At 54.2% G+C, this 24473-nt stretch overlaps 2 protein-coding genes and 1 pseudogene across 4 annotated transcripts in view; 1 reads left to right on the top strand and 2 right to left on the bottom strand.

The window, feature by feature from the left end:
- Nucleotides 1–24473, bottom strand: part of ERGIC1 (endoplasmic reticulum-golgi intermediate compartment 1) — a 183141-nt gene that overhangs the window by 138881 nt on the left and 19787 nt on the right. The gene's annotated exons all lie outside the window — the stretch shown is intronic.
- LOC120616960 (uncharacterized) lies at nucleotides 892–1003 on the top strand (annotated as a pseudogene).
- Nucleotides 15699–24473, bottom strand: part of NEURL1B (neuralized E3 ubiquitin protein ligase 1B) — a 29012-nt gene continuing 20237 nt past the window's right edge. The window contains exons 3-5 of one of the 3 annotated variants that reach the window (XM_039878015.1): nucleotides 22459–23178; nucleotides 20588–20713; nucleotides 15699–20157 (exon numbers count right to left, since the gene is read on the bottom strand). In XM_039878015.1, coding sequence (XP_039733949.1) covers nucleotides 19970–20157; nucleotides 20588–20713; nucleotides 22459–23178 — 1034 coding nt within the window. In that variant the 3' untranslated portion in view covers nucleotides 15699–19969. Of the gene's footprint in view, nucleotides 20215–20587; nucleotides 20714–22458; nucleotides 23179–24473 lie in introns of all 3 variants that reach the window. The other 2 variants (XM_039878007.1, XM_039878024.1) reach the window with 2 other exon arrangements.

Raw genomic sequence — 24473 nt, 5'->3', positions numbered from 1 at the left:
AGATCACGAAGTGTACAGTACAGTGCCGTTAGCACACATACCGTGTCGTATGGCAGATCCCTGGAACTTACTCATCTGGCACAACTGAAACTATTCTCATTGGGAGCAACCTCCCTGCCCCCGCCCCGTGGCCCCTGGGCCCCCGGCGCCCACCATTCTACTCTCCGCTTTTATGAGTTTGACTATTTTAGGTACCTCATAAAAGTGGAATCATGCAGTATTTGTCCTTCTGTGTCTGGCTGATTTGACTTAGCGCAGTGTCCTCAATGTTCATCCACGGTGTTGCATATTTCAAGATTTCCTTCTGTTTTTGTGGCTGAGGAACATTCCATTGTATGTACACACCACGTTTTCTTTATCCAGTCATCTGTCAGTGGACATTGAAGATGTTTCTATGTCTTGGCTGTTGTGAATAATGCCACAGTGAACATCAAACTAAAAAGGTCCTGCCCAGCCAAGGAAACAAGTAGCAGAGTGAAAAGCAGCCTACAGGATGGAAGAAGATATTCACAAACCACATGTCTGATAAGACAGAGAGAGATATACCCCAAATATATAAGGACCTCCGACAACCCAATAGCTAGAAGACTAATAACCCGATTTAAAAATGGGCTAAAGACTTGACATTTCATAGACAGTTTTCCAAAGGAGACACACAAATAGCCAACAGGCATATGAAAAGATGCTCAATGTCACTAATTATCAAGAAAATACATATAAAAACTTTACACCCGATAGGACGGCCGGTATCAAAAAACAAACAAACAAACAAAAACAAGTGTTGGTGAGGATATGGAGAAACTGGAACCCTTGCACACCGTTGGTGGGAATGTAAAATGTCGCACCAGCTATGGAAAACAGTACAGAGGCTCCTCGAGAAATTAAAAATCAGTCCACAGCCATGCTGCCCTGAACAAGCCGTCTGATCTCAGAAGCTAAGCAGGGTTGGGCCTGGTTAGTACTTGGATGGGAGACCCCCTAGGAAGACCAGGTGCTGTAGACGTAAAAAATTAAAAAATAAGGGATCGTAAGCTGACGAGGTCCTTGCAATCTGTGAGGTCAACCAAGGGTTGCCTCGCCTAAAAATAAATTACTTAATTAAATAGAGATTTTTTAAAAATTAAAAACCGAACTACCGTATAACCCAGCAATTCCACTTGTAGGTATTTATCCAAAAGAATTGAAACCAAGCTTTCTTTTGAAATGTCTTTCCCCAGGTTTCCTTCGGCCAGCGGTCACTGCCCTTCCCCACACCCAGCTCCCTGGGCCTGGGCACGTTTCGGGGGACTGCTCAGGAAGCATCTGCTGATGGGACGAACAGGCCTGGAAACTGAGGCGCCTCGACTTCTCGGTCTGGTTTCTCACTGGTGCAGTGAGGTTTGGGGGCAGGGGCACTCACTTAGGCATTAACGAGGCTTCTACCGCCACCTACCGGGCACTTACTGTCACCCGAGGAGGCCCTCCTGTCATCTGGATATTTATTTATAAGTAAATGCCTACGACAACAGCAATAACAGCCAGGACTTACTAAATGATTGCTCTGTCAGACATCGTACCAGGTGCTTTCAAGGCATAGTCTGAGGCACCCTTGAAACACGGCTGGCGTTACCCTCCTGTATTTACACAGAGAGATGAGACCCCCGAGAACGCTCAAGGTCACACAGCTTGTGAATGGCCAGTCTGGATTCCAACCTAGGCCCCAGTAGGGCTGAACAGTGTCCTAGAGAGGGGATGTGAGAACGAAGTGGAGGGCCACGGAAGGTTCTGGAAACTACTTCCGGCGCCCTTCCCAGGAAGGATCACTCAACAGTTACGGGGAAACTGAGGCAGGCGGAAGTAGAGAACCTAGACCGCGACCTTGCGGGGCAGAGGGGCGGAGTAGAGACCCACCCAGGCCCTGAGCCCGGTGCCCTGGGGGCGCGGGTGATCAGCTGGGGAAGGGAAGGCAGACCCGCTCACAGGTGTCGCTGGCCTGTGTCAGCCCCTCATGTCCTAGGGGCCTGAAGGTCAAGCTGGCACAGTGGGTGGCAGAGACCGCTGGGCGTGTGCCCTGAAATGCTGGCTTGCTGCCGTCTGCCACGTCGGGAGGCCCCTCCAATGGAGAACAGCTGGCTCTGCCACTTTCTAGCTCTGCGATCTTAGGCAACTTCCTTCAGCTCCCCGAGCCTCAGTTTATCCTTCTGTGAAACAGGTCCAATCGCAGTCCCTACCTACTTGGGTTCAACTGGGAACCCAGTGAAGTCACATACATGAAGCCCAAGCACATAGTCAGCGCTTGAGAAACGGTGTTGAAGGCCCCCGGGGGTCACTTGAAGGCCCCCAGGGTCACATACCAGCCATGCCTCGAGGCCGAGGAGCCAGTGCTGTGTGATGGTGCTGCAGAGCTGGGGAAACTGAGTCACTGGGCCAGGAAGTGCCTGGGCCCAGGCTACAACCTGAGTCACAGGCTTGATACTGGGGAACCCTCCTTGAAGCCACCTCCAGAGATGCTTCGTGCCTCTGTCGGCTGGCTTCAGTTGCCCCCTCTCCTCCCGTGCCACCAGCCAGAGAGTGTTTATGAAGGAGCCCCCCGCAGCCAGACTCCATCACCGGTACCCAACCCATGATCGATACTCTGAGACGCATGTTCATCCCTGCTCTGCAGATGAGGCAGCTGAGGTTTGGAAGGGGAGGCGAGTTGCCCAGGGTCACGCGGCTGTGTTGGGGTAGGACCCTGATTCACTCCCAGCAGTGTGCTGGCTTCCGCCCCCAGCTCAGGCCCGGGATCAAAGGCAGCCCTGCAGGAAGCCTTTCCCGCCCCGACTTCCCTGAACCAGGACACGCTTTGACGTCAGCACGTCCACATTCCCGCCCTGCAGCCCCAGGGCGGGGGCATCGATTTCCTCCCTCTGGCGTGGGCATCACAAACAGGAAGCTGGGTCACAGGGATGGGTCCGGCCAGGGCTTCGGGAGGAGGGGGTGGCAGTCCAGGCCAGGCGTCAGTCCCCAGCCGGGCGCCTACCTGGTTCAAGGGGCACCCAGGGAGGGCCTGTCATAATGTGCCCCCGGGGTCACACTCTTCCTAAAGTGCTTACAAAGGGCCTTCAGGGATGTGGTCACAAACTGTTAAGATGAAGATTAATCTCACTGAATCACAATGACGGCTGTGCGGGGTTGAGGGCTAGACCCGCTGCGCCCTCATTTCATTCTTATAAACGATCCTCTCATCTCCCCTGAATGGATGAGGAAACCGAGGCCCTGGAAGGTTAAATCAGTTGGCCAAAGTCCCGCCTGTGTGTCGTGGGTGGGGTTTGGACTCCGAGGCTCCGGCCTGGAGTTGGGCCCCACCCGGCACAGCCTCCTCACCGTTTCAGCCCCTGCTCGACACTGCAGAGACCTGATCGGATCTCTCCTGGGCTAACTAACCCCTTCCTTGGCTCCCCTCGACCCCAGGGACGAAAATCCTATGCCCTTCACACCCAGCCATTTCTCATTTCGGAAACCACTCTGTGTTCCATCGTGACCACCTTTTATACAGGAGGAATACGAGGATCGAACAGGGGGCAGAATTTGCATCAGGTCCCAGAACCAGTGAGGGGCAGGGTCAGTCACACTGGGTCAGCCCCAAGGTTCCAAGCCTGAGGTTCCCACACGTGGTGCAGAGGAATGGGGCGGAGGTCCGTTCAGATGGCAGCTGGCAGCTTCCCGGGCACCACCTGGGAGACGCAGGGGAAGGGCCTGGGAAGCTGCATTGTTAGTGATCGCCCCGCTCCCCAACCCCCTGCACCCGCGGGGCTGTCCGAGGGGTCCCAGTTGTCACAGAAGCTGCCATATTTCCGTCCTGTGGGGTTTCTCCAGCGGGCGGGCCTTGTCCGTCTTGGGCTCAGGTCAGCCGGGGCCACCCCCCCCCACCGCCCCGCCCCGGTGGAGCAGCCCCGCCTTCTCGCCGCTCTCCCCCGCGGTCCCGCGGTGGCGTCTCAGCGCTTGGTCCTCACCGCCACGTTCCCCACGCCTGAGGACGGGCGGTGCAGAGGGGGGCTGTCACCTTCGATTGTCTCTCAGAATGCCCTGGGGGGCTTTTAGACACACATGGCCAGGTTCACCCCCTAATTTCTGATTTGGAGGTCAGGGTGGGGCCCCAGAGCACGCATTTCTTCTTGTTTTAAATTTTTTTTTTTTTTTGGCGAAGCCATAGGATATCCCTATAATTTCTTCAACGAAAAGCACAAATTCTCCACATTCTTAAACGAGGACCTGTAAGTTCGGAGTGCCATATACATTCAGCAATAACTGACCACCGACTTGACTGAGGATTTATTTCTGGGTCTTTTCTAGAAGTTTCAGCATAGCTTCTTTCTCCAAACTCTGATGCTCCGCTCGCGTCCAGCCTATCCCTGATGGCATCTTCCCGATGGTGCAAAACAGTCATCTCCGGGTCATTCAAGGTGCACCTTGACATAGGACTCTTTGGGTTAGTTTCAAAATCTCGTTTGGCGTCATGCGGTTTCTCGGCGGGCCTGCACGCTCGCTAGCAGTCACCGTGTGTATCACTGACATAGCCGGTTTGGAGGGAAGGATGGCTCCAGGGGGGTGATCTGCCGGTCGTCGGGAGAGCATGAATTTCTCACAAGCGCCCAGGCCGCGCGGCTGCTTCAAGGACTGCACTTGGAGAACCACCCGTGTGGAGGAGGCCGGATGCAGGGGAGGCAGGCAGGGGGCGGGCATGTGAGTCACCGCACGCCACCAGGTACAGCTGCTCCTCAGCTTCTCATCTAGCGAACACGGGAACAAGGATATCTACCTCTCAGGGTCGTTTGTACGTTTGAATGGCACGTGAGAGAAAGGGACCAGGATTTGTCAGCCCCGCCCCCCCGACCCCCTAGTGAGAAGTCCTTTTTCAGGCTGGTTCTTTCCACCGAGCAAATACATCTAGTTCTCCCCTGAGGCCCCTGGGGTCCGGTGCCCATAGGGGACAGAACCCACGCAAGCCTATGGCAAGCCCGAGTCCGCTGAGAGATTTCTCAGGTTAGGGCGCCCTCTGGTGGTCGGTGTGCAAAGGCGAGGAAGGCACGGAGTCCGGCTTCAGAACTTGATACCGCCTCTGCTAAGGGATTTATTATTCCCTGATTCATCCATCCATCCATCCATTCCACAAACGTTTTTGCTGTGCCTACTGAGTGTTCGCCCCGGGGACCGTTGGGACCATGACACGATGGCGGCTCTGTCCGGGAGGACAGAAGTCACTCACATGCCTATGCAGATGTATAAATACAGCCTCTATTAGAAGCGCATGGAGGCGCACGAGACTGCGTGCCCGAGCCACTGGCCTGTGGCCCAGTCAGCTAGGGTTCCTGAGATGAGAGGCTTGATTCAGAGTTAACTAGAAGGGGGTGGGCTGGGGACACGAGGTGCAAAGGCCCTGAGTGGGGAGGAAGCCTGCTGAGCATGCAGGCTGGACGGGAGCTGAGTGGGGCAGGTGGGAGGGGGGCAGCGGTGGCAGAACGGCTGGGGAGGTGGGCAGGTGCGACCGCTCAGGGCCCCCTGAGCCTCAGCAAGGAGGCTTCTTATCTCCTGGGCGCATCAAGGTGGAGTCACGGTTAAGGGTGGGGGCTCTGGCCCCAGGCTTCCTGGGTTTGAATCCTGTCTCTGCCTTTTGCCAGCTGAGTGACCTTGGGCAAGTTGCTTTGGCTCTCTGTGCCTCAGTTTCCTCATTCAGGACATTGGGATGGTAGCTGGTAACCAAGCTCCCTTCACGGGGCTCCTGTGAGGGACGAGTGAGTCTGTCTGCACAAGCAACGTGCCTTGGGAGTGTCCCGTGAGGGCCAGCAGATACTAGCACTGTTGACATTGACACTGGAGGGCTCTGGGACGGGGTGACAGGATCGGAATCCTACTGGCAGGAGGACTTGGCCTCTATGAGGATGATTTGAAGGGACTTGGGAGCAGAGAGGCCAGGAGGGGCTGCTGCAGCCTCCTGAAGGGGGAGGACGGCCATGTGGACCAGGGGCTCATTATTGGATTGATTGATAGATGAGTAATTGATTGACGGGGAGGGTGCTGGGGTTTGCAGGAGGTCCTGGATGGTGGCCGGGAGGAGCTGTCCAGGAGACAGAGGCTGCAGGGTACCATGCTCAGAGGGTGGCCAGGTGAGAAAGGCATTGGGGATCGCCTGCGTAGGGGAAGTTATTGAAGCCGGGGTCAAGGACGCCTGCTTGAAGGAGGGAATGCAGAGGCGGGGAAGCTGGGACTGGCGAGTGAACGGGATAGAAATGTCTCCGCCTCCGCTTACCTCATGATGAGGTCAGAGAGAAAGTAAACCGACAAAACGTGACAAATGCTAGGAAGAAAATAAACAGGGCACCGAAGTGGACAAAGGCCTGCAGAGCCTGATCCTGAAGAGTCTTTCCCATGACATTCGAGGTGAAATTCTGGCGTGGCAAAGGCCTTGCGCGCCTCGGTAAGGAGATTTGGCCCTGACGGAAGAATCTTCGAAGGATTTTAAGCAGAGAAATTACAGACTCTGGTTTATGTTTGAAGACAGTCCCTCCAGATGCCACGTGGACAATGGATTAGGGTGGGGTGAGGTCAGTTGGAGGTAGGAAGCACAGATCGGCCAAGGCCACGCACATAGCACTCGGCCAAGAGAATGACATCAGGCTCCCGACCCACAGGGTGGGGTGGGCAGCTCCCCGGAGGGAAATCGAGACGCTGTGTCCAGAAGGGGGAAGGAGGCTGGGCAGGAGGAGTAGCTATCCGCATCAGGGACCAAGGTGGAATGTACCCACGGGAATGTTACGGAGGCGAAGAGCATAAGAAGGGAAAGGATCTTTTACACCTGGACACGTGGGGGCTCAGGTAAAGTTCACTGAATGAAGAGCTGACAGGTACTAAATACGGAGGGCCTCGCGTGCCAGGAGGAAGCGATCTCTCCATCCTTCCTTCCGGCGTGCGGAAGAGGCAGGAACCAACTGTGGTGGTTTCTCGAGGATGTAACACTTATAAAGCCGGTGGTCCACACCGTCCAGTCTGAGAAAAACCCTGTGGGATCAAGACCACAGTCCAGCAAAGAGACAAACAGAAAAGCAGTGGCCACAGAGCCCAACTCTCCCACGTGTTTCTCCTAGTCACCAGGGAGAGTACCGACATCCCACCGCGGATGGGTGCTCTGAGCCTCCCCCAGCCCCGACCTGCACGCCCCGGGTGACTTCCCCTTCGCCTTCCTTCTCAGAACCCCCCAAAAAGTGGAGCGCGGAGAATTGAAACAAGGCGGCAGGCGGGAGGCGAGGAAGGCTCAGGACACGCTCGCTCGGGAGTAATGGTCCCGCGGGTACCACCTGAAGTGTGTCTGTGGCTGTCAGAAATCTCGTGGATGCCTCCCCGGTCTGTCTTCCTCACCCACCTCAGAAAGAACTGTCTGCAGGGGTGAGGGCGGAGCACTCGGAAGAGCTGCACTCTGTGCTGAGCGTCGGATTGCAAGAGTTCCTGCTGGGGAGGAGGGAATGGTTTAATGAAGGAGAGGGACCAGTGGGCAAATGGCTGCATGTTAACCGGGGCCGGTGGTGGGGCTGCGGGGGAGGGTAAGGGGTGGGGTCTGCCGGAGGAGGTTTTCAGGAGGAATCATGGAAACTGTGAGATTTGAATGGAGAGCAGGTGAGCAGGCGTGATGCGGGCGTGTGCGCGTGAGTGTGTGAATGTGAGCATGGGGAGGGGAGCATGTGCACACCGCAAAGGACTCTCAGCCCATGAACCCCAGCGCGCGTGAAATGAGCCTATTTCCCCCACAACTTCATTTCCACTGGGAGACCCCAGTCCACTGATATTCCCTCTCCCTCAAGTTCACGGCCAGATTCCAGGGGCTTGTATTAGTGCTGAGATGCTGATGGAAAGTGGGTGTGGAATACAGAGCTGATCCTCAATTCCTTCTGTCCACAAGGTAACCCAGCGTGGTCCTAGAGCATCTATTGTGGCTGAGTCCTGGCATCTTCTTTGCTTTCTGCCCCGAGGCATCTTTTCTTTGGAGGGACAGAGAGAGCCCAGGTAAGGAGGGAAGAGCAGGGGGTCAAGGAGACGCACTTAACATTTTAAAAAGCATGAGCCTTCTGCGTTTGTGATTCAGTCTGACTTATCCTCTCAGCGTTAGCCAGGCAAGTTCGTAGTTTATCAGGAAAAACACTACCTTCTCCAAACCGGCTCATTCTTATACCCTTGTGTATGTGTTTTGTTTGGGGAGTTTTTGTTTGGGTTTGTTTTCTGTTTGTTTTGTTGTTGTTTGTTTTGGTTATTGGCCTGACAAGTCACCCAGGCTGGAATGAAGCTACCCCGGGAACTCTGCACCTCCTGATCCATCTGCCTGGCAAACCCCCTTTCTCTTCTCCACATACTGTCTGTTCCTCAGGAGCCCCCTCCTCCTGGAAGCCTCTCCGACCCCCTCAGCCTGAGCAGAGCTCTCGTGCTCTCCTGGGCTTACCCGGCCCTAACGCTGGCCACACTGTTGCCACGTCTGCTTCCATTTCTGTCCCTGCTCCCTGGCAGTGAGGCTGGCGAGAGAACACGTGGTGTTGGGTTGATGTGCTAATTCTCTGGGCCCTGCTCAGCCCACTCTCTTAGGTCACCCCTCTTGTCAGTTCTCGCCATTCCCACTGTCCAGACTCTTCTTGCATTGAACAGCAATGATGATAGTTCCCAGATTCGTAGCTTGAAGCCCCGCCCTTCATGTCAGGACACAGTGAGAAGGCAGGAGAGGGGCCCAGACGCCACCCCTGACAGCACCCCGATCTTGCACTTCCAGCCTCCAGAACTGCGAGAAGATACATTTCCGCGGTTTAAGCCCCCAGCGTGTGTTACCTCGCTACGACAGCCCCACGGGGTTGGGACACGGTGTAGGGCGGTCACCCCGATGGCCAAAGAGGCGTTTTTAGCAGAATTGCCATTTCTTATCTGTATTTGAGGGTTTCTTTTTTTTTCCCCAATTTAAAAAATTGTGGTAAAATACACATAAAATTTATTCTCTTAACTATTTATTTGTTTGTTTAAACTACGGTTGACATTCAATAACATTTTATATTAGTTTCAGGTGTACAGCATAGTAGTTAGACATTTACACGATTTCCAAAGCGAGTCCCTGGCGCCATACACAGTTATTACAATATTAGTGACTCTCTTCCCAATGCTGTGCCTTACCTCCCCAAGACTGTTTTGTAACTGCCAATTTGTATTTCCTAATCCCTTCCCTGTTTTCCTCCCAACCCCCTTCCCATCCGACACCCATCCATCCGTTTGTTCTCTGTATCGAGGAGTCTGTTTCTCCATCTTAATCATTTTTTAGTTCAGTGGCATAAAGTGCGTCTACACTGCTGTGCAGCCGCCATCACCGTTCACCTCCAGAATGCGTGTCCTCGTCACAAACAGGAACTCCATCCCGGTTAAACGGACTCCCCCCGCCCCGCCCCCCCACCCCCGGCCCCTGGCAACCGCCTTCTCCTTTCTGTCTCTATGAATAACTCACTGCTCCAGGGCCCTCGCGCACGTGGACTCTCATGGTGCTTGTCTTTCATTACTGGCTATGTCACTTAACCCAGCGTGTTGAGAATTTCTCTTTATTGTGCTTCTCCCAGCGCGTTTTAGTTCAATGAGCCTCACGGAGTTGCATGTCTGGGTTAAACCGAGCAGGTCAGATCAGCGGCCCAAGGTGGGGGCCAGAGGTAGGGGCCATGGGCCATCCTCCCATTGCAGGGCCCAGGGCAGGAACTTGTCCCGATCCCAGCCCCAGTCCTCCCCCACCTCAGCTCCAGCCCAGCCCCAGCCTCGGTCGTCACCGCAGCCCAGCCCAAGTGTCACCCTAACGTGGCCTCATCAAGCTGACCCAGATCCATGGGGTCATGAGCAGGAGCCTGCCTGGGACGTCCCAGGATCTGCTGGGAGCGGGGTGGGGCGGTGGACCAGTTGGCACCTGGACCTTGACTGTCCCACAGTTTCTTCCATCTTGGGTCTCTGCTGCCTCTCACCAAGACCACTAGAGGGCGACAATGCTCCACCTTCTAGAAAGAAACTGCCGACCCCTCCCAAGGAGGAGCCCGGAAAGCCTGCTTCTCTGGACCTCAGGACTCCCAGGTTCACTGTTTATTGGGGAGAATGGAGAAAGGGGGTGCTGAGGGGACGGGGCCTTCATCCAGTGTCACACAGCTATCCTGCCTCCAGGCCCCCCACCCACACCCCGACAGGCTGCTCCACTGTGCCTTGCCCATCTGTCTGCAGCCCGGGGAGGAAGCCCGCCCAGGAACCGCCAGCCAGTGGAGTGGTGGAAACCTCTGGGGGGGATGGAGGCTGGTTATGGCAGGAGGGAAAGTCCCTGGGGACCTCGGCCCCCACCCTCGGCAGCTCCTGCCACAGGCGGCCCGCAGCCTCCATGCTTGGGCAGCTGCCTTCCGCAGGGCGTGCCCGTGCCGACCTCTGCTGGCCAACTGCTGCCCGCCCTCCAAGGCCCTGCTCCTGTGTGACCTCCTCAGGGAGGTGTCCCCCAGTACGGGGACTCTGCGAAGAACAACTCCAGTTAAAACAACCCCGGGGCAGAGAGACAGCCAGGCCAGGCTGGAGGGATGGCCCTGGAGGGAACCTAGACAGCCTTGGGACTCCTGATCACGGGGGACAGAGGCTTAAGGAGAACAGAAATTGCTCAGAATAATGGAGAGGAGATTATATATATATATATATATACCTAGCACCGGAGACTGGGGAGGATGGGGCCGGCCTGCGACATCTCGCTGGGAGCTTTCCGACATTTCTGTCCTGCGGGGGCGGTGGCAATCTTCTGTCACATCTCTCTCTATCCCTCCATGGCGGGTGGGTCTCCCTGGGGGACACCGAGGGGGGCCTGGGCCAGTGCCTGAGGCTGTGGGGACCGCCAGGCTGCTGACAGTTCCCCACTCAGCTCAGCTCAGCTCGGGGAGGCCTGGCCCTTCCCACGCCCCTCCTGGAATGTGGAGCTGCTCCTGGGAGCTGAGCACAAGTGTGACGTCCCCTCTGCAGTCTGAGGTCGGTCAGCCTCCCAGGCCTGGGCCAGCATTCTTGATGGGCAGCCAACACAAGCAAGGGGCGAGGGGCCAGGGCAAGTTCAGAGGCTCTCGGGCCCCCGCCATCTGACGGCCCCTCACTTTCATTCCTTGTGGGAAGAAGGTGTCTAATGCCAAAAATTCCACGCTGGCTGAAGGGGCAAAGCCCAAGGCTCTGCTATTTGGGAGACCCTGTCCTGGTCACCTGTAGATGCTGCTGTGCGGGAAAGTGCCACAGGACTCTTCTGAGGCACGAAAGAGGGTTTCATTCTGATATGACTTGCAAACCAGAGAATGTAGCCTTCGGCATAAACCAAAGACATTCTCCAAGGTGGGAAGGGTAAGGCGGGGGTTTTAAAGCAGAGGCTGGCAAGCTGATCAAAAGGATGTGTTGTTAGGGAAACAAGATCGCGAGCCTACATCATTCATTGTCTGCTCAGTGCGGGCACCCGGATTTTTCAGGAGTCCGCTGACTCAGTGGTCAGCAAGTGATATTCCCTCACACTGGAAATGCCTGCACAGAGCTGAGCTGAGACATCAGGACGCAGCCCGCTAAGCACCTAAAATATGGTCCTCAGATGCCACCTAGAGGCTTCCAGGGAAGTGGGGCACAGAGAGGGGGGCCTCCCCATTGCACAACTCCAGGGGCACGTGCATGCAAACTTTGGGCCTCTTGGGGGGGCAAGTGCCCCATCTCACTGGGGACAGGGTATGCACGTGAATGAGGCCTCTCCAGCCAACTCCCAAGAGGCTCTTTGGACCCCTCTGATGGCTGAAGCTTTCCCCAGGCAGCTGAGAGGAGGCAGGAGGGAGTCTGATGTTCTCAGTGGAGAGAGAAAGGTTTAGACCTGCCAGGCCACAGCCAGGAGCGGAGGGCCTGAGGAGAGGGGACCAGACTGCCTGAGGCACTCTGTGTTGCAGCTGCCCCCAGGTTTCTGGAAGCTTCCCCTGGGTGCATCTAACAGCCAAGGTCGGGTCTCCGTTCCCACAGTGGATGCCTGGAATACTCATGTTTTCCATGTCCCTGTGTGGGAGCCAAAACCAGCTTCTAAGAGCCAGGAGAGTTGAGCCCGAAGGGAGAGGCAAAGACTCCCCGTCTCCGGGGCTGGACTGATGGGCCGCGTGTAGGTCAAGGGCCCAGCCTGAGCCTGGCCTCCTCCCCTCCTCGTCTTTCGCCTCCCAGCTCTTCCTCTCCTCCCCACTCTTCGTCCCGGTCCTCCCGCTTTGAACAGTTTACCCACAGACAGGCAGCGATGCCGAGGCAAGGGTCAGAGCTGGTTCAGATCCTGGCTCTGCAGCTCGCAGCCTCTCCGCCCTTATCCGTAAAATGGGAGGATAACGCCTACCTGATGGGCCGTTGGTGGGGTCGGCGAAATCACGAGCGTGAATATTCCAGGCCCATATGCCCTTGAAAGCCACTCAGTCTAGATCCTGGAAAATAATTACAAAAAGAAAGAGAAGAGATCCTTTTGTCTTTGAGAGGCCATACAGAGCGGGATCAAACTACTCAGTGTCTCCGAGTCTTGGTTTTCCGTCCTATAAAATGAAAGTCATGATGGACCTACCACAAAGACCTGTCGTGAGGATTCAGCGATGTAATGGATACCCTCAGCACACAGTAGGTGTTCACTAAATGAGTCGTTGTTATCGCTATTCTTGTGGAGGATTATTTGTCTTGCAGGAACACAGGGAAGATGGAAAAGACACATACTATCCCCAAACTCCTCTGAGGCTGCGCTTCAGGCAGCAGGGGTGTTGAGAGTCAGCGCACAGGCTCCGTATACTGAAGCTTAGAGGAGAAATACGATGTGCCAGAGAGCGTGGCCCGGGCATTAGTAAGAGAGAGAGAAGAACGCCTTCATTACATCATGCATGATCCAGGGCCTTTATGCCTTGAATTCAGTCCATCTCAGCGGCTCTAGACCTGCCCTGGTCTGAACATGTCTGTCTATGGGTCTGCCTTCCACTCCAGACTGGTTGGTTCTTGAGGGTGAGAGCCATGTCATCATACCTGGTGTTTTAAATCACGTGTGGGCATGTGACAGGGAGTAAGTAGTTCAGGGACTGGGTTTTCGACTCAAAGGGTAAAAGGAAAGACAGCCTTGGGATTTTTCCTGAAAATTTTTTACAGGGTTGCTAAGCTGGCAAGTTATAAGTTAGGAATGATTAGAGGCCATCTTGTTACCACAAAGGGAGAGCTGGCCTGAGAGTGATGTCAACCCAGAGGAAAGCAGAACTGAGAGACAGAGGTAGATACGTAATCCCATCATGTGAACACCTGGATCCAGCCTTTCCTGAAGCCAGCAAGAACTGATCTACTGATCTACTGATCTACTGAGCTGTATGAGGTGTTTCTTAAGTCAGATTTTTTTCTTGAGTTATAACCAAAAGAGCCTAGATTAATATGCCCGCCCCTAATACCTTTACTTTAAAAATGAATCTCAATTATTAGATGGCACTTAGGAAAGTGTCCCTTGGCCCAGCAGAAGTGGGTGATATCTAGGATGGGAGAAAGGAGCCTGGGTTCTGGGCAGACTCTGCCCCTAAGTGAGGCCTGGGGGAAAGGGTACGAAATGTACCTCTGAAAGATGCTGCCTTAACTCTGGAGCAGGCACACCTGGGGTCAAAACCTGCTTCTACTCTGAAGGGACCCTGGTTCTCTCACCTGTAAAATGAGGAAACACACATTGCTGTGAAGATTCATTCAGAGAGTGTGGGGAAATCACGGTTTCTTCTGCTTGATGAACGATGGTCCTTTTCTCTCACCCACTGCTCCTAAAACAGTGTCAACAAGCCAGGCTGTTCTAGCCAGCCAGGGGGACACACCTGTGCAGTTCCTTCGACTTCTTCCTTTACCCCCATTCCCGATAGCACTGCAAGGCTCCACCCCTAAAGGCTGGCCTGGAGGAAGACCAACCAAACTGGTCAGCCTGGCCTGGCCTCCACCAGACATTTACAGGCCCTTATCTCCACCATGACTAAATTTGGATCGCAAACTCAGATAATCAGCCTGGGAATTCCTGACGAATTCCAGCAAGGGCCAGCCGTTCTCCTTGTGTTTTGCAGAGTAGGGAGATAATTTTTCCAAGTAACAAGTTTAAATTAAAAGCAGTAATCGGTCATTATAGAAAATTTGGGAAATGCAAGGGGGAAAGGTCACCAACGAGGCCATGGCCCAGCCCCAGCTACTGCTTGCCTGGGCGTTTGCTTCTTCTCTGTTGGTCATTCCAACATATGGTCAGATTTGGGGACTGTTTTTTTTTTTTCTTTTTACACCCACGAGGTCAAAGCGTTTGTAGTTTCACATCTTGATTTTCCCACTGTACTTGAACATAAAGATGTTGCCGTGTTACGGATTTTTTGCTGAGCGACAGGCACTGCGCCTAGCACGTTTTATCAGCATGATCTCAACAATGCTCACACCCACCCTAAAATCGGGAGCTCCTGTATTTCTGGCTTTGCCGCTGAGGAAACTGAAGTGTCTCGCCCAACGTCGCGGTGAGGCCCAGGCTGTCTGGCTTCACGGCCCGCGCCATGGACTGGGTCTGTACCTGTAACACGGTTTAACCTTTCTTACAGAGACGCTTGTTGTTTTGCCAACCCAGTGTTCCCGCGTTGCTCCAACTTCTCCCGCGGGCTGTGATTCTCAGCTTTCAGTTCTATTGGGGAAGCTACTCAGGGGACCCGAGCACGTGTCCTGGGCCTGGCCAATCAGAGGCCCCTATCTCTCTGGCTTCCGTGATTGGGTCAGGGCAGGGCACGTGATCTCGGTTGGTCCAGGCAGGGATGCTGAAAGGTAGGATGGAGCATGGACACGTGAGGTTGGATGTCTTGAGTACCTGCCTGGGAACGGGGCCGAAACAAAGGACGGCAGAATGAGAGGAGGAGAGACCAAGTCCTGTAGCTGCGTTTCAGATTCTGGACCCAGTTGCACCAGAAGTGGGTTCTGCTATTGGACTTCTCAGTTACTTGAGCTTTTTAATTCTCTCAAGCCAGTGCTAGTTGGTTTTTGTCACTGGTGACCAAGAGTTCTGGAAAGAACAACCTTGCTGTTGGACATTAATGTTAGATTATAGTGTTTTTTTTTTCTTTTTTCTTTTTACCATTATAAATAGTGCTGCAATGCTCTATCTTTATATAGAGAGCTTATCTTTTGATTCGAATTATTTCCTTGAGATATTTTCGCAGGACTTACTTGGCAAAAGGATCAAACATTGTCAGGGATCTATAGACATTCTGCAAATTGTTTCTCCAAGGTCGGCAATGATTTGTCTCCCTCACCTCCATTCCCTAATAGTGCGTACAACCGTGATTTAAAAAAATAACCTCCGAAAAGACTTTTTTAACAAGCCAAAGTTGTATTTGTTTTTAAACAGGAAAATCATGTTAATATAAAACAGATAGAAACCGACAAAAAAAATCAAAACACACAACACACAAAACCACAACACACAGGACCAGTGCAAACCCTTCCCAACCCACTTGCCCCGAGTTTTTAAATTTTATTATAGATCCCCAAAGATTAGACTGTATTGGAGAAGTCACAGTATTGAATCAGAAAAATAAGAAGAGTAAGAGTCATTTTTTAAAAGGTCTGTACACAGGTAGTGGGGGGCGGGGTGGGGGACGGACACTTCATCACTCCAACATCAAACACATAATGCAGAAGGATTTCAGTGATTATCACAGATTTATAGAACACTACAATGTATGCTAGTCCCCTGCCCACTTCTGAAAGTTGCTTTTAAAAGGGATAAAAAGTGCACAGACACTTTCATAAGGCACAGACAGATTGTTGCACAAGTCATTTCATCAGGGACTTAGAAAAGACAGTGAGACAATTAAATACCGAGAAATGCCAGGTGGCCACGTGTTCCTGAGCCGGTGTCCCTCTGCCGGAACTGGGGCAGAGATGGGATCTAGCAGTGGGAGGTTTCTGCCTCTTGGTCTGACTTTACACGATCCCCTTCTTAACTGGCATGCATCGGGGATTCTCCAGGGACTTGGGAATTGATTTCCAGCCACCAGTCCCAAGACCTGAAAGTAGCAGATAGCCATCTCCCCACGTCTCCCTGGCAAGACCTGAGGGTGGTCATCGACCGGTGGGGACTTTGGGTTTTCTGCTCAAGGCTGTTTGGCAGGAGCTCACCGGCTACAAGGTCCCTGACATTTCTAATGTGGAGGAGGCCTTTTGAAGCACACAGGAGGCTCTGGGTCTGGAAAGCAGTCATTGGGCACTCGCTGAGACAGACCTCCGAGGCAGGAGAATGGCCGAGAAAGCCCAGTGGGTTCTGCCCCTAATGTCTCATTACCCTCTTAATGTCTCTCCCTCTGACGTCAGACCTAGGGCATTGTCCTCTTAGCTCCATCCTTCCAGCATCTCACACCTAGCAGGCACTCAGCAGATGTGTTTGTTGAATGACTTTGTGTGCATGTGTTTTATCAAACCCCTGAACACTCATAACCTGATTTCTGATTTTTTTAGCAAACCTTTAATGAGTACCTACTACGTGCTAGCACAGAACCCGACACTAGAGGGATCAAATAAAAGTTTACAAATCTGTCCATCTCCTACTCTGGACCACAAGCTCCCTGTGGGATCTGTCTTCAGTTCCAGTCCCCAATCCTGTGTCCAGAACACAGGCCGTGCTGAGCAGTGGGTGATGCTGCAGTTATGGGAGCAGCTGCCCCGAGTAGCTAAATCCCAGGAGATTCCCAGTTCTGGGAGCGGACTGGAAAAAAGGAGCTCGTTTTGATCTGTAAACAGCCCAACTGTCCTGGTGATTCAAAATGAACAGGCATAAGCCCACAACTCAGGGGCATCTTCTGGTCTCCCAGCCAGCCCTGGGGGCCCTGCTTGAGGGGTGGTGTTCAGGGGGCCCAGGAAGGTGGTAGGATGAGGCCTTTGGACCCTCCCCAAAGCTGTCTCATATGGGTGACCCTGGGGACCAGGAGGAGGCCCTGGGGTTCAGCTCCACTGGGACAAGGTAGGACTGAAAGGAAGGACACTTGTCCTTCCGGGCTGTGGGTGGCACAGGGGCCGCAGCCTGGGGCTGGGACCCTCCACACAGACGCGAGTGCCCAGGCTCTCTGAGGTGCTGCTATATGACTTTCAAGGAAGAAAACCCGGCGGTCTTAAGCTTTCTGGGCCAAGCAGCGGAAAGCATGGGGCTTGGTGCCAGACACTCCCGGATTGGAATCCCAACCCTGCCACCTGCTGTGATTGTACATCGCTTCACTACCGGGACCTCAGTTCTCTTACCTGACAAATGGGAATAATACCGTATTTCATCCACTCTAAGTAACATTTTTCCCCGCCATTTTTCAATATCTCTGATTGGAATTAATTGTATAGCTGTGGCATCCTACAGTTAAAATTGGCAGCGTTTTTTTCCTTAACGGTACATAATACGGTGTGTTTTTTATCAGTGGTGTCTTAGACATGCCTCCACATGGTGATAAGTGCTTCACAGGATCTGTGTGGAGGCCCACCGCCCCCTCAGAGTGGTCCCCTTGCCTTTCTCCTGCCTGTCTCAAGACAACGTAGAGGGCCATGCGGGCAGCCCCTCTGCAGCACTGAGTAAGTCAGTGACAGCATCAGAAAATGTCTGCTTTTAGAAGATAAACACCCCCTTAATTCCCCTTGGACACAAGGAGGCTATTTATAGCAGCTGCAGAGCAAGTCGGACAGGCCACCAGCTCCAGGTAATGGGTCGCCAAGAGCATAGCCTGGTCCACCGTGGGTCCAGGCCCTCGGTCACTGGTTTCTTGGTGGTGTCTGCCCAAGAACCCTGGCTGGAAACCAAGGGGGCAGTCAGGAAGGGCAAGTGGCAGACGAGAGGAGCTGGCTCCTCCAGGCCACTGGGACCACCAGAGCTTGTGACTGTGGCTCAGGCCAGTCAGGGGGACTGCTCTCTGGAGAACCACAGTCCGGGAGAGAGGGGAGGGTGATGAATCCTCTCACACAGGGCCCAGGCCTACACCCAGCACATGGGGGGAATGAACAAATTTAGTGGGGAACCAAGCGCTGCTTAGATTCTCAAACTCTTATCTTGGCAAATGCTGTGGTTCCAGCAGCTCCCCCAAAGATTCTGCTGTAAAATTAAAATGTGGGCGTGTTTCCCAAACCCACTAGAGCAGGAGAATCTATCAGGGGTTCTTGCAGGGGCAAGAGTAGCATTTTTGCAGTTGAGATCAGAAAACGGGCCACTTCTAGACTGAGAAGCAGCAGGTGGCCTAAGAGCTGGAGCATCACAAAGGCACCACCGAACGGTCTTGTGGGACTTGATCTGACGAGGGCCCAGCCCAGCTGGGTTCTGGGCTCCTAGACACCTGGCAAACATCCGTCATGTGAATTCAGAAACTCCGAATGTTCTCTTTTGCCTGCCTCCATCAACAGATAAATGGATTCAGATTATCATAAAAAACAATACCTGCTCTTTGCAAGGTGTCTCAGGCCTTTCAGAATGTCGTGCTGGTCCACCCAGGAGCCCTGGAGTGGGCAGGTACAAGGCTTTCTCTTGGATAGACGGGGAACTGAAAAACAGAGGCGCCCAGGGATTCCCCTAAAGGCACGGCACGAGACAGGGAAGATGCGGGGCCCAGCACTGGGGACAAGAAGGGAGAAGCAGGCCTGGGCCAGCCCATCAGCCTAGGTGGGTCTGCGAACCTGCAGAGAGGGGCCCAGGCAGGGCAGCGGCAGGCCCAGGGTCCCAGGAAATGCCTAGCAAATAGCCCTGGGAAGGGGGACAGTCCCAACGTCAGCATTTTCGGTTAATGTCTGTTATTAGTTGACATCCCAATGATCAATTAACATCTTAGTAATCAGCAGGGGAAGATAGGCTGAGAATCAGAACAAAGACCAGTTAGTTGCAAAGCCCTGTTCCCCCCGCACTTTGCCAGCAGGTCGCCCTGGTGATGCCTGCGGGCCAGGGGTTACAACAGGAAGTGCGGGGAGTTGTCTGGGTCCTGCAACAAGTGGCCTTTCCAATTCCAGGTGAGTCACCAGCCTCTAGGCTTCTTTCTCTTCCCTAGGAAAAGAGAACCTGTTGCTTGTCTTCTCCTTGGACCTGGTGGGGCGGTAGGTACAGACTAAAAGGATCTAGGGACAGTCAAGTGCAGTGTGCTTATAATTAGGCTGTCTGGGGGTAGAGGGGTGAAAAGGCTTCTGGGGGCGACACCGCCCAGAGCTCTCTGCTGGCTGCAGCACCCATCAAAACGCTCCGGGAAGGAGTTAGAAACCAAAGGAGCAAATTGTTCTTTTATGTTCTCCGCCCACCTTCCCCCCAAGGAGTTGCTGCTTTGGAGCTGTAAACAATGAGCTATTTTTTCTTCCTCCTAGAAAATGTGACTGTCGCTTTTCTATACCATCCCAGGGAGTTCTGTTTAGGTGCAGGCTTAATACATTCAAAACCAGCTGACGTCACAACCCCAGAAAGTGAACAATTTCTAGTCAAGCTAAGGTCTGGGCTCCAGATGGCACATTCCTTAGTGTTAAATAACGTCTTAGAGCCAGGATCCCCGGATAAACACCTGCGTGCTCTCTCTCATTCCCTTGCACATGCCCTCTCCCTTCTCTGTCTCTTTCTCTCACACACAAACAGTTCAGCACCCACCTCCCCCCAGCAAAAATCATTGCACAGAGGGCACTGTTCTCCAGCCGAGAAGTCGCCGAGGGATGGGTGGTCTGCCAGGCGGCTCCTGAGCTTGCTCTTGGGACGGCCTTTTGGGGGCAAAGCACTTTTGAGCTAAAGATAACCCTTGCCTGGGCTCAGCACCCCGGGGGCCTCATCTCCATGCCTATCACGCCTTGCCCACCACTGCAGAGTGGCAGACGAGATGGCTGCTGCCCTTGGACTGCCAGGCAGCCATGGTGGTTGCCCAGTCCGGGGGTGCTTCAGAAAAGTGACCTTGTTCCAGCCAAGGCCCGTCATCAGGCCAGGCTATGGTCTGTAGATCTTAATGACATCTTTGATGGGCCGCCGGCAGATAGGGCAGCAAGCCCGGGCCTGCCTCTTGAGCCGCAGGCCACAGCTGTGGCACAGGCACATATGTCCACACGTGTAGATGACCGTGTCCACTTCGCCATCGAAGCACACCGTGCACTCGCCATTCTTGCTGCCCGCTGGCTCTGGTGGGGAGAACATGGGAGACACCGGGGGGCTCAGCGGGGAGCTGGGGGCCGTCACTGCAGAGAGGGAGAACAGGACAGACCTGAATAATGTGGTCCTCAGGTGTGCTCTACTGGGGCAACCCCGAGAAGACAGCGTCTGTGGTGGAACCATGGGGGACAATCTTGGGAGACGCCAATTTTGGATTTTCTTCTGGGCCCTGCCCCTTTTCCTACTCTTCTATCCCAACTATCAAGCCCCATTTTCACCCTGTGGGATGCCATGTCTGGATGTTTCTCCTCCCTCCAGCTGAAAGCACAGCTGAGGAAGAAGAAGGTGCAGGGGGAAAGCTGGCCACCCTACTGCACCCCAGGAAGGTGCTGACACAGCCAAAGGAGCCAGGCCGGCCGCCGGCCCCTTCCTCCACCCCCGCCCTGTGTGTTTCCTTACCCAGGGACGACTCGGATGCCGAGGACGACTGGTTGACACTGAAGGCCATGTCAGAATCGCTATCGTCCTGGGAGCCGCTCAGGGACCCTGATGGAGATGTGGTTGCAGGGCTGGATTGCAGGGTGCCTGAGACCAAAGAGACTCCATGAGGGACAGTGGCAGCTGGTCCCTGGCTCTCTGCCGCTTTGCACCTCAGCCTCCCTGTCCGCCTAATGGGAGGACAAGAGCTATCTGGCAGGGTTCTGCTAAGGGCTGATGGAATCGTATGGGTGTGGTGAGCTCCGTCCTTTGCCCACGCAGCCTCCTTTCCTATTTATTTCAGAAACAATACTGGGATTTGGTTTTGGGGGGCATTACTTCACCCTCACTCACATGATCCAAGCCAGGCCAAGAACTTCCACCCCTTTGGTCTCCATGGCGATTCAGGAAAGGCCATGTAAGCCGATGAAGGCCAAAGAGGTGCGTACTAGAACTTACACTCAAACTTGGGAAAGAAAGGGTTCGTTCCATTGGGAGGTAAGCCTGGCACTGTAGGGCTTGCCTGAGAAGCCAAAACAGAGGAAAGTGAACTCTGAGATAGAAAGACACATGAGATCCTGATGACATTCTTTCAACACCTAGCCAGACAAGTCACTGTTGTTACTATCACTACTTATTGAATATGCTGTAGGCCAGTGGTCCTCAATCTTTTTGGCACCAGGGATCGGTGCTCCTATGAGAATCTAACGCCTGATGATCTGAGGCGGAGTGGAGGCGGCGATGCCGGCGCTGGGGAGCAGCTGCAAATACAGATGGAGCTTCGCTTCCTCACCCGCCGCTCACCTCCTGCTGTGCAGCCCAGTTCCTAACAGGCCATGGACCAGAAGCAGTCCATGGCCCGGGGGCGGGGGGGGGGGGTGGAGACCCCTGCTGTAGGTGGAAGGCACCTGCTGAGAGCGTTATATGTACCTCGTCATTTCATCCTCACAACCTCAGGATGCAGGTAATTACTCCCTTTCTACACAGAAGGAAACTGAGGCTCAGAGAGGCTCTGCGATTTGCCCAAAGTCTTCACGGCTGACCAGCTATGTGACTGGCCCAGTCATTTAATCTCTCTGTGCTTCAATTTCCTTACCTGTAGATGAGACGATGATACCAGTTTCATATGGTCACCGGGAGGACAAAATGGAATGAGGTAACGTGACATGTTCGTTTCTGTTATCATTTGGATTTTACTTCTTGAACCATGAAAATGGAGCTGTGCTCCTTGGTGCCCTTCCCTGACCACTGCCCCAACTCCGTAGGGCGGGAGAGGAGCCCTCTGCCACGGCAAACATCGCACCGGTCAGCTCTCCCTTTGGGACATCTGTGTCCTGTCCTCTGCCTTGGCCCATCCTGGGGCCCAGGACCTGGCCCACAACTCGTGGGTGCTCTGTGATAATATGTGACATAAATGAAGAAAAGAATCAGCTCAAAATAGGGTGCTTCAAGCCTCCAATCCATTTTCTGTGGACCGTGTTATTACTTCCTCTTTTAAGTGTAGATGTATTTTTCTTACACTTACTATGCATAACACATGTAAAAGATAATAAACCATAAATACGGGAACGAAAATTGCACCGACAGTTATACAGGCTGCAGAAAGCCTGCCAGGCCCTGGCACCCACAGGTACATAGGTCGCCGTGGACAAAGCGTGCTGCATGCAACATGGGCATCCGCGGGGCACTGGTTGGAAGGGCGTCCTCTCGGGGCCCCATCCCTACTGAATCGGAAGGTCTGGGCAGAGGCGGGCGGTTCTCCCGCGGGTCGGGATCTCAGCGCGGCCCGCACCCCAGCGCGGCCCGCATCCCAGCGCGGTACGCGCACGCGCGCGCGCGCGCAGGGGACTCACCGAGGAGGCGCAGCTGGCCGGCGGCGCCGCCGCGCACGGCGAAGAAGGCCCAGAGCGCCTGCGTGGTGTCGACGCACAGCAGGCGGCCGCGCGGGCGCCCGTTGACGCCCAGGAGCACGTCGCCGCCGGGCCGCAGGGTGAAGCTGAGCGCGTCGCCGCCGCTCGGCACGGGCCCCGCGCGCGCCACCACCCAGTACTCCTTGCGGTCGAGCAGCGCGTCGGGGTCGGCGGGCAGCTCGGCGGGCCGGAGTCCGCCCGGGTCGCACGACGTGATGCCGAAGGCCAGCGCGCCGGGCGCCGCCAGCCCGGGACGGCCCACCTCCACGAACAGGCTCTCGCCGGGCCGCAGGGGGCGCTCGGAGAAGACGAGCGTGCGGCCGCCGTCGGGCCGCGGCGCGCAGGCCACCTTGCGGTCGGTCGACAGGCTCACGTCGGGCCCGCGCGTCGCGTGGAAGCGCAGGTCGGCCTCGAGCAGCGCCGGCGACGACGCGGGCCGCGGGCGCTCGCGGGGCCCGCACGGGATGGCGGAGGCCGCGGCGTCGGGGGGCGGGGGGCCCGGGGCGCGGCCGAGCGCCAGGTGGCCCAGCTTGGCCACCACCTGGTTGTTCTCCAGCTCGTTGTTGTCGAAGTTGGCCGCGTCGAGGCTGCTGGGCGGCGGGCAGGCGCTGAAGCGGGCCTGGCTGAGCCGCACGGGCGGCAGCGTGTCGGCGAACGCGCTCTCTGCGCGGGGACAGGAAGGGCGGGTGAGGACGCGGCCCGGCCACCCGAGCCCCCCCCAGCACAGGCTTCACCCCGCGCGGGACCTGCCCACGCCTCAAGCAGCCACCACCCCCATCCCAGCCCCTTGCGTGCTTTTCTTGGTTCTTTGTGAAGTTATTTAAGAACCATAGGTGCACAGAAATGGATTAAGCGTGATCCTTAGTTTCCTTGGCACACTCTTCTCTTTGGGATGGGCAGGCAAGGCCCTTCCTCCCTTTTTTCCTCCTCCTCCTTCCATCCCTCCCTTCTCTCTCTTCCTCCTTCCCTCCAGAGGTTTTCATACTTTTGAACATTTAAAAGGCATTTGAAAACTCTTATTGTCTGCCTCCCCAACTCGAACACAAGCTGCAAGAAAAAGAGCGAACCCTTTATCTGTGGCCTTATGTGGCAGGTACTATTTTAAGCTTTCATGAGTTACTTCATTTAGTCCTCATACAACCTGTGAGCTGTGGACTGTTATTGCCAGTCATTGAGCAAAGAAGGGTACTGAGGCACAGAGAGGTTAAGGAACATGACCAAGGTCACATGGCAACTAAGTGGCAAAGCCAGGACAAGAATCCAGGCTATCTGGCTCCAGAGTCCCGGCTCTTCACATGCTGACTGTGAAAAAAGGCAGCAGGGAGCACAGTGCCTGGAGGTCCTAAAGCTGAATGTATAAGGTTTCTCTAAGAGGTGGACTCATTCTAGAAACAAGAAACGGAGTTTTTTAAAAGTCTCAGTCGTGAAAATATTTTTCAATAATTTTGAGAGATAGGAAAAAGTATTCTTGATACTACACACTAAGTGAAAAAGCAAAAATACAAGTAGTGTTTATCATTCAGGTGATAGAATGATACTTTGGCAGATGACTAGTGGGGCTGTCTCCCCAGCGAGAAAGTGAGCCCCTATAGGGCAGGGTCTATGCCAGTGTGTTCACCACCCTGTTCTCAGGGTTTAGCAGAATACTTGGCAAATAGCCCTCGTTATTACATAGTTTATTGGATGAATAAATGAATGAATGAGGTCTCTAGCAGAGACTGACTGCCGCTCAAATAACAAATCAGGGAGAGAAACAGTCATTAAAGTATTCTGAAGGTTTTTTTAAGTGATAAAAATAGTCTTGTTCATCATAAGTAACCAAAGCAAGAAAACATGTTTCTCAGACTTTTTAAATCAGATCCCTCTAGCTAAGATTTTAAATGTTACCATTCTATAATTTATATCATGGAATAAAATATTTCTTCCTCTTCGGTTTTCCAGGTATAAAATTAAGTCAT

The sequence above is a fragment of the Pteropus medius genome, unplaced genomic scaffold, assembly GCF_902729225.1.
Source record: "Pteropus medius unplaced genomic scaffold, Ma_sr-lr_union100, whole genome shotgun sequence".
Classification (NCBI taxonomy): Eukaryota; Metazoa; Chordata; class Mammalia; order Chiroptera; family Pteropodidae; genus Pteropus; species Pteropus medius.
The sequence above is the reverse complement of the archived record's forward strand: the minus strand, read 5'-3'. Positions and strand labels throughout refer to the sequence as shown.